The sequence below is a fragment of the Bombus huntii genome, chromosome 1 (assembly GCF_024542735.1).
Source record: "Bombus huntii isolate Logan2020A chromosome 1, iyBomHunt1.1, whole genome shotgun sequence".
Taxonomy (NCBI): domain Eukaryota; kingdom Metazoa; phylum Arthropoda; class Insecta; order Hymenoptera; family Apidae; genus Bombus; species Bombus huntii.
The window spans coordinates 19,930,035-19,950,399 of record NC_066238.1 but is presented as its reverse complement, the minus strand read 5'-3'; the positions used below and the strand labels follow the sequence as shown (position 1 = coordinate 19,950,399).

The 20,365-nt window shown below is 32.9% G+C and overlaps 3 protein-coding genes across 9 annotated transcripts; 2 read left to right on the top strand and 1 right to left on the bottom strand.

The window, feature by feature from the left end:
- Position 1: 1 nt before the first annotated feature.
- LOC126864470 (uncharacterized) lies at positions 2–3,009 on the top strand. Of its 7 annotated transcripts, none has more exons than XM_050615881.1 (6): positions 2–234; positions 1,162–1,273; positions 1,392–1,778; positions 1,837–2,160; positions 2,234–2,647; positions 2,719–3,009. In XM_050615881.1, the coding sequence occupies exons 3-6, from the start codon at positions 1,464–1,466 to the stop codon at positions 2,932–2,934; spliced, it is 1,269 nt and encodes a 422-aa protein (XP_050471838.1). In that variant the 5' UTR covers positions 2–234; positions 1,162–1,273; positions 1,392–1,463; the 3' UTR covers positions 2,935–3,009. The 7 variants fall into 7 exon arrangements, with proteins under 7 accessions (XP_050471838.1, XP_050471798.1, XP_050471817.1 ...); XM_050615841.1 differs by having other exon boundaries at positions 1,366–1,778; XM_050615860.1 differs by having other exon boundaries at positions 1,162–1,277; positions 1,370–1,778.
- On the bottom strand, positions 2,949–4,832 carry LOC126864559 (uncharacterized). The gene is made up of 3 exons (XM_050616016.1): positions 4,035–4,832; positions 3,722–3,837; positions 2,949–3,581 (listed from the first exon to the last, which is right to left on the bottom strand). Exons 1-3 carry the CDS (start codon positions 4,344–4,346, stop codon positions 3,416–3,418), a joined length of 594 nt encoding a protein of 197 aa, XP_050471973.1. The 5' UTR covers positions 4,347–4,832; the 3' UTR covers positions 2,949–3,415.
- Positions 4,833–5,007: 175 nt separating this feature from the next.
- On the top strand, positions 5,008–13,203 carry LOC126864454 (F-box only protein 33). Its single transcript, XM_050615832.1, has 6 exons — positions 5,008–5,986; positions 6,487–6,581; positions 6,657–7,232; positions 7,308–7,559; positions 7,637–7,832; positions 7,944–13,203. Exons 1-6 carry the CDS (start codon positions 5,717–5,719, stop codon positions 8,073–8,075), a joined length of 1,521 nt encoding a protein of 506 aa, XP_050471789.1. The 5' UTR covers positions 5,008–5,716; the 3' UTR covers positions 8,076–13,203.
- Positions 13,204–20,365: the final 7,162 nt, after the last annotated feature.

The window sequence follows — 20,365 nt, the reverse complement described above, 5'->3', positions numbered from 1 at the left end:
TATAGATACCTCCAGATTTTTTAGGCACAGTTTATATTACGATTTTATGTGTTAATGACAAAGAATAAAATTCAGTTTTTGAATTATATAGATATTTTTGTTGATACAGTATATAGTGAGATTGTTGTTATATGTCCAATTTTAGGAAATCGGATGGTTTACTGGAAGGAATTTAAATTATAATTGTACAAGCCCGTATTGACAAAATACTAATACGCTATTGATATTGGTATTGTAAGTATAATATTTCCTCTCTAGTATGACGTAATAAATTAAGATATTAAAAGATTTCTATAGCATGATGATCAAAATTATGGCATTTTAGTAATAAACTAGTCGATTAGTGGATTGAATTAACATGTTAATGCGTTTAAGCTCGTTCATTATTCAATAATAGTGAGCTTTCCATAAAAACAGCCCAAAAGTATTTAATTTATTACGTGTAAAGTTTTATAATTCAATTGTTTATATTCACTCGTGTAGAAAGGTATTGAAGTATAGTTAAGGAAATAAATATAATAATAGAAGAGTTTTCATGAACTTACAAATTTTATAGAGTAAAAGATGTACCTATGTATATAGTAAATTTGTAACAACACTTCTTCTTTGATATACTAAATGTTATCTATAAGTTATATCTATAGTCAACTCATACAAAATGAAAAGGAGCTAAAATTCCTCATCGATTTTTTTTAATTTATCATAATTGCATAAATTACTTTTTTATTGTAATTCATAAATTAGTATTTTATAAAAAATATTACATAATAAATAAATTATACATACGCTTATAAATGTATACACAATATAAATTTTTGTTTCAAGAAAAGTCATTAATTTATTTGAGAAATATGTAATCTGTTTTTAATATCTATTTACAATAAGGAATTTTTAAAATATATTTTCAAATTAATTTTGATCAATGCACTAGATTTTTATAGACAGGGTCATATAAATTAGTGTATACATATATAGAAATCTTTCTAAATTCGAAGAATGTAAGATATATTTTTAAGTTATTAACTTTTAATACAAAAGTAAAATTGATTTCTGTATTATATATTGGTTATATATTAAAAGAATTGAATATATCTTGTCTATCATAATTTTCAATTATTCTAGTAATCCTTTTATTGACCTTATATTCTATTCATATTACAGAAAAAGATATTAAAAGAGCATATTTTTTTCTCTCCAATGAAGTAACAATTTAAATAAATTTATAACATCATACAAAAAGGAATAATACAACTAAATCAGAAGTAATAGATCTGTAAGTACTCTTGTGATAAGATAAATAGATTTTGTTAAATTGCTTATCATTATGTGTAAGGAAAGTAATGGAAAAATTATTGATACCACCAGATAGATAGAACTACTTCTTCTTGAAGGGACTTCGATATCAACTCAGATTTCTACGAGAAGATTCCAAAAGAATATTCTTTCCAACAATTTCAAAAATTATGACAAGTACCAATAAAGATCACGCAAAATTAAAGGAAGTAAGTGCTTGTTTTACTGAGAAAACATTACAAGATATATTATATACCATGCATAATGGAAAAGAAGTGAATGTATTGAGTTGGGAATTCGGTGGATCAAGTACCATTGGGGACAATTATTTATCAACAATTTATAAGATTAAAGTCACTGGTATGGTAGATGGAAAAAAAGTGCAAGTTGGTTTGGTGGTTAAAGCTCTACCAAAGAATAAAGGTAGAAGAAAGACATACAGAAGTACAGAATTTTTTAGCAATGAGATTCTATTTTATACAAAGGTAAAAAGATGATTAGTTCATTCATTCATAAAATTCATTCATTTAAGATATTTTTTAGATAATTCCAAAATTCGAGATGTTTGTAAAAGAAAAAAATCAACCTCAAGCATTATGCATTCCACGTCATTTTGCTTCTGTTATGGATGGTGAAAATGATTTTATAGCATTGGAGGATGTCACTTTTTTGGGTTATGAAGTAATAGGTAGACAAAATTCTCTAGATGAAGAGCAATTCAAGATGATTTTAAAAAGTATAGCAAGATTTCATGCAGTTTCTCTTGCATTCAAAGATCAAAATCCACATGAATTTAGGGAAATTGTAGAGTATTTGCATGAAACATACTATAGTAATGAACATTGGAATTGGTACAAGAGATTCCATGTAAGGTTATTAATCTTATAATTTTCCATGTTTAACTTTGCAGGATATTATGATGTTAATTAATTATTTTCAGGAGAAGATATTAGACATTACTAAAAATGCCTTAGCTATAGAATATCCTGATAGTGAAGCGGAAAAAAGATTGAAGTCTTATAAAGTTCAGGATTTATTTCAAAAAGCAATTGAATTATGCAATCGTAAATATCATTCAACATCTGTTGTCAGTCAAGGTGATTCATGGATCCCAAATTATATGATCCGGAAAATAACTGAACATGAAGCTTTAATACTTGATTTCCAACTGGCAAGATGTGCCAGCCCAGTCTTAGATCTCTCAACTACTTTTTATTCTTGCACTGATAAAGCACTTTGGGATGAAAAATTTGACATATTATTACAATTTTATTACAACGAACTATTCAATACCATCACTTTACTTGGATCTGATCCTCGAAACATATATTCATGGGACATGTTTATGAATGAGGTAAATTGTGTTCATATTTCTCAGTAAATGTGACAATTTTCAGTAATAACACATAAATCAATTAATTATAGGTAAAAGAACAATTTGTATTTGGTATGATATTTGCAATGGAAATAATTCCAATGGCTTTACTGGATGAGTCTGAGGCATTTGACTTAGATCTTATAAAAGATGACAATGGAATAGATATAGCTGATATATGGACATTATCATACATTAAAACAAAAGAGGGCAGGCTTAAACTAGCAAATATTGTTGTACATGCTGTTGAAAAAGGATTTTTCTAAATCATACAAACAAGTATATTTTATACATAACATTTATTAAATGTGTAGCATTAAATAAAATATAGACAATCTGTATTTGTATAATTTCAATTATAACAACACAGTTTAAGTAAAATATAGTTTGTATAAGAGTAGATATAGATATTCATTATTCATTCTTTTATGAATAATGAGTGTTTTAAAATTCTTTTCTTATCATTTATTTAGGTTAAGAAATTAAGAAAGTTTTATAAGGTCGTTTCATTTTCATTTATAAAAGAACATCTATTGCCAGAAAATATAATTCACAACTATGAGTATATCTATGAATGAATATTTCATGTTACAATTTCACAAAAGCAAGCAATTTTATATGAAAGAATACTAGAAATTCGTGATGTATATTTTGATTGTTAAATAGCATCACATTTAGGAAAAGTATTTTTACATAAACTGTAAATTTGTGTGACAAAATAATCAGCGTACCTCCTGCCGATTATTCTTATAAATTTTGATGCTGAACATTATTTGTTAAAACATTACTGGCATCAAAAACAGTAGTATCCTCATCATCTTCCTCATCTAACGGCAAAGGTCGCATCTCAACATCTTGTCTATGTGCAAGAATACCATATTTTCTGACCATTTGGGCACGTGTTTTATTTAACCTATGAAATAACATACGAAGAAAATATTTAATCAAAAATTAAGTCATCAACTTAGGCTGAAAACATTAACTACTGATTCCAAAGCATCTAAAATTTAATGATCAAAGGAGAAATTCAATCTCATAATAAATGCTATATACCTAAAGCTACGGAACACGATATAGGCCAAGACAAGAACACTTAGCCCCACAAACACAAAGAAACCACGCTTCAGAGCTCCAGCATTTAAAGAAGTTGCATGTCCTTCACCCACATGCTGTTGAAAATTCACATTATTAATGATTTAGTAGTAGAACTTTTGTAATTATTTTTTAAAATGTCTAGGTACATGAAATCAAACCCATTTTGGTTAGATATACTGCAAAATTCAAAAGACAGTGATAGAAACTAAAAGAAACATCACTCCAAGGAAATGTTTATATTTTTGTTGTTCGATAAACTTCAAGCACTAACCTCTTTCCTTGTTTCTGTAATATGTGCAGTTTTATTACCATCTGACTGTTTTGAGGTTATATTATTCACAGTTTTGTTAACCTCGAGAATCGGTGTGCTACCAGGTAAGACTGCATTTTGTTGATGTTTTTCTTCATTTACGGAAGTCTGTGCGTTATTTTTTTTCGGAATTACAAAATCTTTATCTAGCGACGTTGATTCAGGTACAGCCCTGTTTATCCTAAAACTTCCATCACATACTGCGCTCCGTTCTAATAGAAAGATCAACAGAAATATAAAAACTTTTATCATCTGGATCTTTGAGCGTGTCATTGTTCCGTGTCATTTGTAAAAACAAAATTCTAAGAAGGAAAACAGCGCAGCACTATACGTTGACGTTTAATCACGGGTTCCATGTTGACCCGGCTTATAGTACTAACGTTTCAACTCTCGTTTTAACTTCAATCGCTGTTTCGCGGTACACTCGTATATATGCCGGTGATTATGAAAGTGGCCTAAGTCATATATTTTTTTCGATACATTTCGAGATACATATTTAAAGTTTAACGACACAACGATCGACTCAATTCAACGGTACTTCGCAAAGATGGTTTCAAATTATTGTTACGCAAATAAACGCATCGCAAAATAAGTGATAAACTCATTTTTTTTAGATTCTTGTCTTAGGTCACTTTCATAATCATCGGCACATATGCCAAACATACATACATATATTACTATAGACAGTATTCCAGCGAGATGATTTAAATATAGATTACAGAGCATCACGACACGTATTTATATGGACATATACGGAGGTTTACGAAAGTATTCGAACACTTATAGAATTTTTTTCTGAATATTTTTTGAAATTTCGTCAGCACTGTAATGAGACACAACTATTATTATTATTATAGTAATAAAATTTGAAACCGATTCGAAAATGTATGTATAAATTACAAAAAATTTATTGAAAATTTATTTCTATTTCTTAATATGATATAGTATCGTTAATGTAATCGATAAGAACTGTCATCAAATATCAAAACGGTAATATAAGGCAGCGTGCAATTTTAACGTTAGTTATCTCTATCTAACTTATACAAATTACATATTTTTCATTTCATTGATAACTGGTAGTTAATCTAAAATTTGTATAATTTTTCTTTAAAAATGTATATGAAAACGTAAGTTTTATTCATATAAACTGTACAAAAAAATCATTACAAAATAATTTGTACTTTTCATTCGAATCCCCAAAAATGTAAATCTATAAAATTTAATTTTAAATTATTTATATAGAACTTCTCTGAAAACTTAAAAATTGTTTATGTGGACCACTCTGGTCTAGTAAAAGATGTTAAATAAAAAGTTATCTGTAACATGGAACCAGGCTTTATGTACAATGTCAAATGACTGTGTGTCAAACACAAATATTACATATCACGAAAAGAGTACACAGTTGACATGCGTAGTCGTTGGCCAATCAGAAGAAAGAATTTGACGCGTACCATGCGTACAAGCATACGTACGCGAACGGCAGTTGGAGTGGTTGGAAGTTAACGAGTAGAGCGCAATACACGTCAGGGCTCTTATTTTGATTCGTGGAGGGGGCTCACCTCGAAGAAACGGGTGGCTGAGTCCGAAGGATTTGCCAGGAAAAGAAGTGAAGGATTATAGGTTTGATAATAATAAGATTAAACATGATACATGCTGAAAATGGGGATGTTATATATTTGGAACAGTTAAAAAATCCAATGGAGAGCGACGCGACAGAGAAGGCAGTGTCAAAAAAGTGCGAGGAGCAGCTGTCTTCGATAAATGCAAACAGCTGTTCGTCCTACAATGATGCAAATCGTTCGATAGAAATGGCGCAAGAGGACAATAATCTGTGCTGGAATAACCTTCCCAGCATCATTCTACAGGAAATATTCTCATATTTACCATACAACTGCCGGTTACGAGCCTCCCAGGTAATCTTCAATTTTTTTCCCCCTCAAGGCCGTTTAAATTCTGACCAACACAGTGGGTAATTAAACCACTCTCTGTGTTGAGGTTTATTTTCTCTCTCTTTCTTTCTCTCCCCCCTCTCTCACTCTGTTCTGTTTATTATATACTCTGAATATTAATTTTAAGCATTCATTTTATTTGATAGTTCTATTGTTTTATACAGCCAAATAAAGAAAAAAGACAAGTGAGAAACTATTTAAAAACTTACAAAAAATTAGTTATCAAACAGTAGTTGAATATTAATTTCATATGTTTCCATTCTTAGCCTTTGAAATCATCCTTTAAAGGTTTTTATGTTTTAATATAAGACCTGAATTGTTTTGAACTGTGGTACTCTTAAAATATATGTGCTATATATTTATCATTTGTTTATCATATCATATATCATATCATATGTGTTTGGATATCACAGATTTTATAGATTTGTTTAATAGAAATGATTTATTCAAATTAATTTGCATAGGTGTGCAAAAATTGGAGATACGCTCTATTTCATCCTCATTTTTGGAAAAAGATCACATTTGTCTTGAAAGATGAAGACAGTGTATCATGGACTAAGTATGTAAAGTTTTCTATACATGTGTAAAATTTTTAAACATTTAAGATTCTACTTCTTACTTTATTTTTTTTTAGATGCCTGGCAAGCAATTTCGAACTTAGTGTGCAAGAAGTTACAATCATCTGTGATATATCAAATTATTGTGCAAAAGAAACGTTAGCCCTCTTGAAAAAGCTAAGATATAATAGGCAACTTCGTAAATTGTTTTTGGAACCTGTCAATAGTACATTCGAATATGAAGATGGTACAAAATGCACTAAAGCATTGGTTTCTTCTCTTATAAGCATTATAAAGAAATCCAATCGTTTAGAAGCTCTAAGTCTGGGATGCATAGAAGATTTAATAGGAAGTGCCAGACAAATTGTGATACATCTGCGTAACTACCAGGCAAAGCACTTGACAACTCTTGCTTTGGCATCTGTTAAGGATGATCCTGATGATTTTAACGTTTTCAATGCTGGTTATGGACATCTGTTTGATTCATTTGCTAGATTGTCTATTTTAACATTGGATTATGAGTTCCTAACCAATTCTTTGCTAAAGGCATTGGACAGTGGTACGATGGAAAGGCTTGTAATTCATGTGCATGGTTGGCATTATCAGTTTTCGGAAACAACTGATGGTAGTTGGCAAAGTTTTGTTCAAAAGAAGTAAGTATTAGTATAGTTAATTTATTATTATTTTAATGCAATGAAAAATTACTTATTACGTTGCTTCAATTTCAGTCCGAAATGCGAGCTGCGACTAAATCTTCTACATTCTTATGTTGGTATTGAAAAATTAGATACAAATATACTTCGTCCTTCCATGCCACTTACACATTTAAAAGTACTATTTTGTGAGAAGTTTAATATTAGAGTATTGCATCGATTATCCAGGTGGTATTCGCTTACTTTAAAATCTTTAATATGGATCGATTCAGTACAACCTTCAGCAAAAAACATACCAGCAACATATGACCCAAATGATCCTCATAGGTAAGATGCATTATTTTATGTTATAATTTTACTCTTTAACTTTTTTATTAATGTATAAATTTAATACTCTGCTGCAGCCCTGATCCACTAGTATTAGTTGCATGGAAGTGTACCAAACTTGTGGAAATTGTATTCATAGGCCACAGATATCATCAAGAAAATTTGTTGGCTATTGCACGCCTACGCGGAAATACGCTTAAGTCGTTAGTATTTGCACAGAGATTCATTGCAACTGATGTTGAATCTTGGCATAAGTCTGAAACTATTACACATGTAAGTCTGTATCTTCAATATTGATATTTCTAAATATAGATTTTGATTTAACAAAACTATTACTAAATTATTTTACAAATTATTTTTTTTAACTGGTTTTTAATTATATAGGAAATAAAAGAAATAATGGGGAACCAGTGGAAACCATTGAGCGATGAAGATTTACCTGCAGTTGTTAAAAATCCTTTCGAAGGTGATAGCAGGGAAGTTATCATGCCTTTGGTCCTCCAAGACCAAAAGTAAATTTTTATTTGCACCAAGGAAATATTACTCCCCGATACCATACATTACTAATCGACATCATCAACAATTTCTGGGCGGGCTACACTCTCAGAAGTAAAGTTATAAAGTTATATCCTTTATTTTTCTATAAGAATTGTTTTTACGAGAACTATGGATGTAACATCAAACGGTGGACATGTGTAAATTCGTAGTTTAAAATCAGTAGTTGATGGATATGTTGCCTATCAGGTAAGGATCACACAGTTCCAGTGTGTAAACAGCGAGGGTAAAGCGCACACAAGTTCTCCTTTATAATGATTTTATTAGTTCTTATGAGGATATGATAAGCTATAGTTAAAATATGTCTTTCTTGAGTCCGCGATGAGGTACCTAAATTAAGTACGTATCACCCCCTATTTTTGTTTATCGAAACGAATATCAAAGTATTTCGTTGGTTTTTCCTACGAAAAATCATTTGTGGTGCAATAACGTTTTATTGCTAACAGTGGTGATCCCAAAACGATCAAAATAAGAGAGATAATAACAATTAGTGATCGTTCCTCTCATCGATGAATATTAGTGAGAAAAAAAGCATATGTAATATACGAGTGTAATAATATCCTTGATAGATATTAAGAATGAAAGCATTACAAGACGATCAAGGTCTCACCTAAACGGACCTTCGATGTGACGTATACCTGTTGATATCACGGGAAAATAATTTCGAATGTGTGTGAAAGGGAATACTACCAATTAAAATCAACGCGAAACAAGAAGAACAAGACTAGATGAGAGAAAGAACCGATCTCACGATGTTCCACTGGAAAGCGTAACGAAATTCCAAATGTATGTAAGTAGAAATATGTTAACAAATATTTTTCCAATTCTATGGGAAATTTAGATCGAAGCGAGCGCCAAGAGCATGCAGTGTAAGAAAAAGTAACTAAACGAAAAAAAAATAAAATATGTTGGACTTCGTAAAAAGAGAGTTTGCGATTGAGTTGCGATAAAACAAAAGATGCACTCAGAAATATAAGAAGTCGAACAGCGATCCGAGGTTATTTTTAATACCAAAACCAATCGGACGCTCTTGTACAAATATTAAATGAATGTGTGCCGAGAAGAGTGCGGTTGATTTGGTGGTACAGACAGTTAGACACACAGCAAACACACAACTTTTGCGTGTCGCTTTAGTAAAAAGAAAGAAAGAAAGAGAATATCGATGATATTAATGAAGAACTGTGCGACCTCCAAGTACCGTCTTTTCACCGTGCTCTTAGCGACCGCTGAAAACGAACACAATTATAGGTTTATCTATAAAAAAACAAATCAGAGGAATTAGCTGCTAATTGTGTATGTGTATATGTATGTATATCTGTATTATCTATCGAACTTTAAACGTTAATATTCAGATGCCACATGCATCTATTTCTGTCGTGCGATTAATAATGACGATTTCGAAGATTTAAAAGAAACATGAAAATGAAAGAAAACGATTTACAAACACAAAGAACAATACCAAAACAGCACTCTTATACAGTTTATTATTCTGAAAGGTTATTTACTTTTTTCGAGTCCTTGTATAATTATTATATCGTCGTGTACTTGTAGTCACGTGTACTATTGCTTTTTATATGTGGTTCTGTACATATACATCCATGCGTTTAAAATATTGGACACGCGCAGAAATCGCGGAGTTGCGCCCGAATTTAATGCAAGGAAAAAAAAGGAAAGAAAGAAAGGAGAGTGAGATAAAGGGAAAAGCAATATATAGCGGATTATCTGAGAGAAAGAAAAAAGGACAAAAATGAATCGATTGAGAGCTAGGCACAAATAATGAAAAAACTATTACTTTAAACAATTTAAAACTGTTATACAAAATGAATGGGCCTTAACCCTCGAACTCGCGAACGGCGGTAGCTAGATAAATTCTGATCCATGCAATTCAGTTTCATTATTATTATTGTTATTGTTGTTGTTGTTGTTCTTATTATTGTTATTATTATTATTATTTTCTATACAAACAAAACAGCTAGATCTTACCATTTGTGTTTCCAAATTAAAAGAAAACTCAAGAAATGATCGACTATAATAATAAAGATAATAATTATGATAGAATTATAGTAAATTATAACTAAAGAAAATAGATTATAAAAGTATCTTATAGCACGCCATCTCACTACGAAGCAAATGGAGTTAACGTAAAGTCAAGTTAACGAGTATATGTATGTTTGTTTACTCTTTTCTCCATTTTGTTTTGTCATTATAAAGTAAATATTTGATGCTCGAGTCAGAAATGATCCAGCAACCGCCAAGCGAGGGTTAACATGTATCGCATGTACCTGAGTCGCGGTAAGGATAAATCTGCCGAAAAAAATTTGATACGCGACAGCCACCACTGAAGAATACTAATCATAGTCACCTTAATGGACATTTTTCGGCGATTTGCTGCAACACCTGCTTGTTTCTCGCCAAAAAATGACTGACAAGTTAAGGTATAACTCATGCCCTTTCATTTCGTATTCCGTGTGCGTGTATTTTTTGAGATCAGCAAATTTTTACAAAACGGTGAATCGACGGTTATTCATTATTTATATATAGAAAAAACATTCTCGCGAACTCATTATTGTTCGCCGACCATTGACGTTGTGCGGACGGGCCAGATGTTATTTACGAAGTCTTTTTTCTCTTTTCTTTTTTTATTCCTCGTATATATTTTTGTCGTTTTTATTACTATTACTATTATTATTATTAATATTATTTTCTTTTTGTTTTTTAATCAAACGAAGTCCCGCATAAACAGTATACTCGCGGGCGCGGTGCCCGACGTGTGAGTCGAGAGAGAGAGAGAGAGAGAGAGAGAGAGCGAGAGAGCGAGCGAGAGAGAGAGAGAGAGAGAACAGTGTGAAAGAACATATGACGTTGCGAAAATAATGATAACGTATGAAAGGGAATGAAATTTAAATGAGAGAAGATGAGATATGCGTTCGGATGTAAGAACGAAAGTTATCCAAATGAGTAAAAATAGCAAGCAAACAAACAAATGTCAGGTGACACGTAGTACCATCTCTGCGAATCCTGTGTACAAAGTCATATAGAAGAAGAAGACAATTCGGTATTCGTGCGGTCGCTTAACCAAATGGACACAACCCAACTATACGCATATATATCGATATAAACGCGAATGACAAACCAAGCATAAGACTGAACCTACTGGGAAAGGTATAACCACAGTTAGGCGGTCCGCACGTCTAGCCAACGTCCGACCTCATATTCATAAAACAAGGACGATCCCGACTAAACGGAAAGCATCGTTCGCGAATCGCGTCGGAACGAATTTGTTCACATCGATTTTACCTATTGTCGATAACGCTTGTCTCGATGATTGTTGCTCGTCTTTCCTTTCTTAGGTCTCTTAGCTTTCCGTCTTAGCTCGTGGCCCTCGTCGATTCGCCCCCTGATTGACCCACGCGGACATCAATTTATGAATATGCGAGTCGTTAAAAAAAATAATTAAAATGTAAAAAAAAGAAACAAAGGGGTGGTGCATCAGCTAGTGTTTAGATCGGATAAGCGTCTCATTGAAGAGAAAGAGAGAGAAAGAAATAACGAAAGCTCACTCGAGGATGGTTCTCGTAGCCGATAAATACTAACCTATAAGACAGCCTGCCAAGAATCAAAATACTGTAAAATATCAAACGAACGCTAGCCAGTACAGAATGCTAAGATCTATTTTTTAAGAAGCGAATGTATATTTTTGTACTAAGGCAGGCCTTAGTGTGAATCGTGTATTCTTGCGCGTAATGGCAAGACGAGAGCTGTGATCATAATATCATTTCGGCTTAGCGAGAGAACATATAAAGACAAAAAAATTGAAGGGGAAAATAAAAGAGGAATACGAGAAGAAAATAATAGAAGTAACGCGGCGATTACGCGTTCGCGGAAAAGCATAAAGAGAGAGATAACGAGGCGAATGTTCTCCTGCTAGCGTTATTACCGAGTGGGCTATAGATACAAAAGGGGTGGCGATAAATCGAGAACAAAACATCTGTGATAAAACATAAAATCTTAGAAAGGGTGCTCGAGAGAAAGAGAGAGAGAGAGAGAGAGAGAGAAAAGGTGGCGAAAGAGAGGAAGTGAGAAAAAACAAGCGCGCGTTAAATGATATAATAAGAAAACCTAAAGTAGGAAGAAACGTTAAAACAAAAAGCAACACAATAGGGAGGAATAATATAGGTAAAAGACGGAACCCTACGTGTATTAGGGAAATGATACGCAAGACATGCAATTCCTACAAAAGAAAAACAAAATGTGTATAGAAGTGCTTTTAGAAGATCTATTGTGCGAAAATAATAATATTCGTCGTGCGTATGACTAATCGACAGATGGAGACTGTCTTTCGACGAGATAGCCCGGTCTAACTATTGTAGTGGTTACCGTCTTGTATCCTTGTTTAAGGAGCGAGCGCATTCGATCGTCATGTGGGCTTCGATGAACGCTCGCGTTATTATCTCAACGAGAAACATTCGACCGATGGGGATAACTAATGAAGGGTTCTTGATGTTTGCGATTCTTCGAGTAATAAGGAAAGCCATACCATACTAAACTATATAGAACGTTACTTAAGCGAACCAGACATTCCACGCTACTGTCGGTTATATAGTATCGCAACGCTGTAGTATATATACATATATATACATATGTATAGTTAATTTAGTACTATGATTAATTTCAAGCAAAGAATAGTCGTTGTTGCGTTGATTCTGTAAAAAGATCTAATGATCTATCCGCAATCGACGTACACATATATATGTGTATTTCCATCAATTGTATTCGAAGCTACGCAAAGATCATGGAACTATACTAAGAACTAAAAAAACCCGCCTTCATCATGCCCACATGATAACTCGGCATAAAGTCAGGACGTCGTACACCACGAGTAGTATTATAAGTTCCTAAAGAAAAGAAAAAAAAATATTTTACACTGCTTAAGTACGATAGAACGAAGCCGGCATTACGAATAACTCATCTCACACGAACAAGGTGTTCAAGGCATTCGGTTCGATGTATGTAGTTTGTTAGATGATTCGTTCTGTTTTATGGGATTGTAAAACGCTTTTCAAACACAGCACCAGTAACGTTTTTCTTTTCTTGTCTTTTTTTACATATACATATATATATCTATCTCTCTATCTATCTATATAATATATATACATACACAGATATTTATATAATATATATATATAGTTATATAGATACATAGATATGTATTATATATAATTTACAAGTACGTGTATAATCCATTCCAATCGAACGAGGCGGGCGTTATGGAACGTAACGGTAAAAATGTAAAAATGGGAAAGGATGGTTCTGCATTGAATGAAGAAACTAAACAGGATAAAACTTTCGCGAAAGGCAAGGAAATATTATAGTATGTGTGTAAATGGTATCGTTCAAACGTCGTGTGTGTATATATATATATATACATATATATGTATATATATATACACATAATATGTGTATATATATATATATATATATATATATATATATATATATATATATATATATATATATATATATATATATATATATATATATATATATACACACATAATATGTATATATATATATATACATAATATGTATATATATATACATATAGTGTATACATATAGTGTATATATATATATATACACACATTTATATATAGATAAACAATGAACGACACATGTAGATCGATAAACTCGATAGATAACATGAAAAACGCGGGTTAATAATTTTACGTAACGTTACTATATATATATATATTCTCGGTTATTTTATTACCGCCGTCTATTTCACTATAAAAGTTGAATCGTCTTGAGGTTTGTTCGAGAATCCGCACTGTGCAACAACCGACATAGACGACAAGGAGAGAGAAACGATATTCCGTAACTCCTCACTCGATACGTAACAAGTGCTTAGAAGGATATTTACCAAAACGCAGCGTTATATTTGTATATAAGTTAATAAGGGCTGAAGTAACAAAACGCGAGCAAGCTATTTTTTATCGTTGGATCGCGAGATAAGGCGGAACGAACTCCGCCGATAAAGTATCTTCCATGAGAATAAAAGAAGAGAGAAACATTTGCGAAGTAAAAAAATGAAGAAATTAAAAAGAAAACAAACATGACCGGGCCCAAAATAAACGTCGCCGTGTTATATTTGTTCGTGAATTAATTGAAGTCCTAGCTCTATAGACGCATGCATATATACCAAAAAGAAAAGAAAAAATTTGTACGAAAGAAGGAAAGAGGAGAAGAAAAACACATACGATGTGATTAAGGATTTTTAATCACGGTCATCGTGTTTGCTAAATTGGGATTTCTAAACTGAATAACGTTAAGCTCTGTCTGCACTGAGGCAAGAAAGAGGAACTGTTTTTCGCCCTTTGTTACTGCATGTTCCAAAATATTTTCAACGAACAGCAACATTACAAAAATATTTTGTTCACGCTGAAGCAATATTTGACAACAAGCAGCGACTTTCTCAAAAGACAGGAACAGCAATGCAAAGTTCACTGTTGTCGCTTCAGTGGAGATAGGGCTTTAAATGACGCGTCTCACGCCGAACAACGATCACCCTGATGCCGGATCGTTCAAATTTGATTTAGTTTTTACGTTTTACGATGTGTCGGGTCATTCTCCCCGTCGATAATAGTCGAGAAAGTACGAAACTCAAAACCGTTCTGGCATTTTCTCAGTTACAATTAACAATATCCCATGCACTAAAATACTTACAAGAATGCACATGAAAGATCGTTCGCCGGTGGGATAACGTTATCTTGACACGTTTGACACGTTATTAACCGCGTAACGCTCGAAAAATTTTTCAGCGGAGTATAGAATTATCGCTTCGCGTCATATGAACATATTTCCCTGGCTCTCGATGCCATAGCGCCTCCGGAATTCACCGTTCGCTGATGTTTTATTCCGAGAAAAAAAAAGAAACGCTCGAGATCGTTTCGTATTGATGATCCAAATATACTTTTCAACGTAAAACAGTGCTCAATCGGTTTCGTTCTCATCGAAGCGAGCTTGCATCGGTGTCGCGTCAGCGTTCCATATTTAACGAGACAAAATAATGTATAGTTTAGTAGTGCGTTACGAGATAGCGTTTAGTTTAATCTCTCTGTTGAGATATAGATCGATTCTCTCGTGCAATATCGCGTTGATATAAAAATTTGCATTTTCTATTATATTCAGGGATTTGATCTATTTTTCGTCCAGTTAATACTTAACCTATTAAGGACCAAAGTTGGGTTAACGTAATGTCTTATATTTGTAACTTCTATTTAGACAACTTATATTATTAAATTTCATCCAATGCACATTACAACTATAAAAAGAAGTTTTACTTAGAGAAAAAGAAGATATTGTTTTCGTTGCCATTTTTTCTTCCATATATATACGTAAATCCTATAATTTTGTAAGATTTAAGGAAAGTAAAGTGTTTTATATTACTATATGATAAATTATTTTGTTCAAATTGTAGAAATTCTCTCGATGGGGAGAATAATTTACCTTATTTGTGCTTTATAATAATGTTGGTTTACACAATTTCAACACATTATTTTTCTGCTTGGTTCTTAATCGGTTAATTTCACCACGTTCCGCGGGGGGGCATGTCCATAGGAATATCGCTTCTATTGCGTACTTCGGGTGTAAGTCTATCTAATTCTTCCTTATAAGGACGCGTTTAACGGCGTATATTGTACGATTCCATTGCGGTTAATAGTTTAATCGGTTTCGCCGCGGTTTTTTAACAGTGCAATGTACGCGTGCTACACGTCCACCGCGTGCGAGTTAAAGTGTTAAATCGGACATTCTCTTCGCGTGATTTCAGACAAAGGGAGAGATAGACCGAAAAAACACGATGGTTACCATGTTGAATGCCACGGATAAAATCGTGGCCTCTGTCACACTTTTTTTAGTCGTCGTAGGCACAACGTGTTTCGAACCCATTTAGTGCACTTGGAAGTTTCTCACGTAGAATTCGATACACTATTGTAAAAGAAAAGAAACTACGTATAACTTTGTAAATGTTCTCTCCAAATATGTTCAACAAAAGGAGAAAGAAAAATGAAGTTGAATATATACATATACCTCGAGCGAAGAATTCGTTCTCCGGTCGAGCATTGATTTTTTCGTAATCTCGGTGTTTCAGAGGTTAATGTTTATACATATAATAGTACGACATATATGTGTGTAGTTGAATAACGTTTCGATCGAGTTAAATGCGTAAAAACAGTGACTCGATGTTGTATCGCGTTAGAAAGATGAATGCAACGGTGTTTGGACTTGCTGTTTTCGAGACTGAACGTGCGATATCTAAACGCGTCAAGCGAGCCCTGTCTAGTGCACCTGTTCCATTATTTTCTTCCGCGTTGTTGATGGCATTCTCCAATCTCAAGTCATTGATTTCTAATTCGTATTTCGACGGTTTTTACGTCTTCAAGATATCTCGGAAGAAAGAACATGACACGCGTAATACAATACGATACGCTTATTTCTTCTTTGATATTTCAACTTTATATTCGAATTATTCGTTTCCCTTTTATTTTCCAAGTACAGTAGGACCCGTTATAACACGGAAGATACGTTCTGTATTAGAGACTGAAAGCGTAAAAAGTTAAAGTTAAATAAAAAGTTTTTTATTTAATATAATAGAAGGTAATAGTTAGTTTATTTTGAAACTAAGTTTTCTTTACTACATGTATGGAACGTAACTTAAAATAAAAGTGTAGGTGAAGTTAAAATTGTATCACTCTCAGAATCACTTAAAATTAATTTCGACGTCACTTTTTGAATATTAGTAGCTTTTTCATCGGTTAAATTTTCTTTAGTGTCAAGATTTGTATTTTCTTTATTGTAAACGTTTTTTCTGGTACTCTTTCCTTAACAAGTATTTCATTTCGCTTTCATTGTTATTTTCTAAGTTATGTTATACAAGGGCAGTAGCAATTTTTTTATCACTTTATATGGTGTCCTACTGTTTTTGGTTCTCCCAACGAATCTTTCTTTCATGATATCAATTCAAAATCGAATTTAGATAACATTTAAAGAATTCGTAGAGTGTATCAACGTGTGATTCGCGGGAATAAATCAAATGTAACGCGAACAACTTTATTTTTTGCTGACGCGGTAAAAATCCAATGAAGGTTTAAACAGGGGCAAGGGTGGGAGGAAGAAAATCAAAGAAAGTCTCCTTTTACTGTTACTTGCGATTCGTCGCGAAATATTGTCTAAAAAGGAACCAATCTCCATGTAATATGTATCTCTACGTATTAATATATATATATATATACTTATAATCGCTATTCTTTTTCTTTTTCCAAGCTATTTTATTTGATGATACGAAGCTAACAAAGAAAATGTGTATGTGTGCGTGCGTGTGTGAACGATGCTTACGAGACGTTTCTTTCGAGTCCTCAAGGTCGTTGCTTGAATTTAACTCGGCAAATCGATTACAAAACCGACTTTGCATTTACGCTCGTGTTTTCCGTGTGTAATCGAAACTCATAGCGCCGCGAACGAGTGGTATCGTAAACATCGGTGTGTCTCTATTATTAAAGTCGTCTATTATTTACTAAACGACGTTTTTAAAATCCGGAGAAGAAGAAAAGGAAACTTGTTGTATATCGGATTAAAAATGAAAATGAAGCGGAGTTCCATTACGTTTTTCTAAATACGTTTTTCTATGCACTGAACAACAGATGTTATTTACGCTTCGTACAGTTAAACTCTCGCTGCCGAACGTCTAGTGTTCAAACTAAGCTCATGTCACGAATTCGACTTCTATAGTAAACCATGAAGAGGTTATTTAGTTTCCAACATCTTCTCAATAGAATGCGGATTTTCATGGAAGTTTATGAAAAATTAAAATAATAGATGTTTGACAGAAATTTGTTTCGCTCACTAAATATTAGATATGACGATTAACTATACTTTGGATGCCTTATGTATTTTTACATATTACATGAATTGTATGCATTTTGACATCTTCAAACTTTCTATGAGTGCACAAACATCCGCAATCTACTTGTCAGTATGTAATTATTTTTTGTAATTGAGAAAATATTACGAAATATGTCAAACGATACTCAGGGAGCTGTATCGTAGCGAGAGATTCAATTCTTTTGGCGTTATAATATGTAAGGTACAAAACGATTGGACGTGTCTTGATGCAAGAGACATTATTGTATTCGTTGTCCATATCTACCAAACGCCAATGGGCGTTTACTGCACGCGCCGATCGGCTCGAAATTCTTGCCTCCCGCGAACCGTTACGAGAACGCGCGTTTCGGCACCGGGAGAGTCTATGAACCTAATGGAACGCCGTGGAAAGTGAATCGATACGAATCGTGGAAGATGCAAAAGAGCTATGTAACCCGAAGTCGATCTTAACACGTTAACTGCCACGGTGGTCATCGGTGACCCACGTTTTACTAAACTTTTTAGAATGATTAAGATAAGATAAGTTTCATGGGTCAGCAAATTTTCAACAATGTGAATGATTTAGATAACATTATCAGAAAAAGGTACACAATTACAATGTATGTAACATTTTTCAAAAATTGAATGTTATGATTAGACCGGATTTTTATGCAAATTTATATTTTTGAGAATAGAATTAAAAAAGTAAAACCTCGGTAGAAAATTGTTTTACCTACAAAATATTATAGAAAACACTATACGTTGAACATTTTATATATTTTTTCATGTTATGTGCATTTTGTGCAGTTTTGAACTTTCAAATTTCTTATAGGTAAACGCATAAAAATTCACAATTGTGTTGTGTATATATAGATGTAATTATGGTGTGTTGCAGCTCCCAACGTAAAATACAATATAAAATTCGCACGGTAGTCAACGTGTTAATCCAGTCAACAAAGCATTTTTAACAGGTAGTACATTGAACTTGTTCGATGCCCCATTATTCGTCATGACACGAGTCACATAGATAGGGAGAGAATTTTTCGTTGCAATATTTTGATGTTGATATCGTATAAACGTTGCAAAATGAAGTTCGCTGTCCTCGACCTTTCGCGGTCCTACTTCTCTGTTTTTTGCACGTGAAAAACTCGTTTCCGCTGTAGTTCACATGGCAATGTGGGAAACAGAAAAAGGAAAACGAGACGAAAACCCATCGTGCCTCACGGTTACCTTACGAACGTAATATAGAAGGAAAGTGTATAGGATAGGCACGCTTGTTTGGAGCAATTAATACCCAGGTACATGTATTCCGACTATCGATGTGTATATAAATATATATATGTAACCTCGGAACGTTCGCGAAGCCGACTATACATTCGTCGGTATTCAACGTGGTACCTGATTTTGTAACATTCTCTTCTAGGCGGGATTATTATTGGACAACGGAAAAGTCGACACACATCTCGACATGTATACAGTAGCTTACCATATTTGAACATTTAGTATAGAAAACTTTTATGTACATGCTATATCTGTTACATAAAACATTTTCAAATTTCATTATTACTGTAATGAGACACAATTGTCATGATTGTATTGGTAAAATTATTGAAATTAATTTGAAAATGTATATAGAAGTTACAAAATATCCATTAATTTAGATTAATTTAAATAATACATTAAATAATATCAAAATAATACTGAAATTGATTGTTTAAACACCATGTGACCTTTACGAAATATGTATATACTTGTAGGTTTTGTGCACATTTTCAAGTTTGTTTTATGCTTTACCAATGTAGTCATGATAATCGGACTTCATTACAGTAATGAAATTTCAGAATACTTCATACATACAAAACGTATTCATAAAAGGTTTCTACAAGTGAACTATTATAAGCATATACATATTATATTATATGTAGAGATACCCGCGCACGAACTACATATATGTAGATATCACACACACACACACACACACACACACACACACACACACACACACACACACACACACACACACACACACACACACACACACACACACACACACACACACACACACGTACGCGCATGTGTGTTCACCGTATTATCTGTTTTTCCATTTACGTATTCCGGTAAAACCACTTCAAAGATGCATACGAATTAGGGAAGCCGGGCAATAAACAAATATCGAAATATCAACTATATAAATATAAATTTATATGTATATCTTTACTTGAGAAATATTTTCTTTTTGAAGAAAACTTTTCTTTTTAGATATTTAACATTTTTTATAATATCATTAAAATGGTGAAAGATTCCGATTTTTGTCGAATTCTCCGCTTGCCTGTA

Bases quoted from the DNA above. Each gene is read 5' to 3' on its own strand.
- LOC126864559 (XM_050616016.1), bottom strand. From the start codon at position 4,346: ATGACACGCTCAAAGATCCAGATGATAAAAGTTTTTATATTTCTGTTG. The intron at 3,838-4,034 runs GTTAGTGCTTGA...AATTTTCAACAG, and splicing joins TTACAGAAACAAGGAAAGAG to CATGTGGGTGAAGGACATGC. The intron at 3,582-3,721 runs GTATATAGCATT...GTTATTTCATAG, and splicing joins ATCGTGTTCCGTAGCTTTAG to GTTAAATAAAACACGTGCCC.
- LOC126864470 (XM_050615881.1), top strand. From the start codon at position 1,464: ATGACAAGTACCAATAAAGATCACGCAAAATTAAAGGAAGTAAGTGCT. The intron at 2,161-2,233 runs GTAAGGTTATTA...AATTATTTTCAG, and splicing joins ATTGGTACAAGAGATTCCAT to GAGAAGATATTAGACATTAC. The intron at 2,648-2,718 runs GTAAATTGTGTT...AATTAATTATAG, and splicing joins GGGACATGTTTATGAATGAG to GTAAAAGAACAATTTGTATT.
- LOC126864454 (XM_050615832.1), top strand. From the start codon at position 5,717: ATGATACATGCTGAAAATGGGGATGTTATATATTTGGAACAGTTAAAA. The intron at 5,987-6,486 runs GTAATCTTCAAT...TAATTTGCATAG, and splicing joins GCCGGTTACGAGCCTCCCAG to GTGTGCAAAAATTGGAGATA. The intron at 7,833-7,943 runs GTAAGTCTGTAT...TTAATTATATAG, and splicing joins AGTCTGAAACTATTACACAT to GAAATAAAAGAAATAATGGG.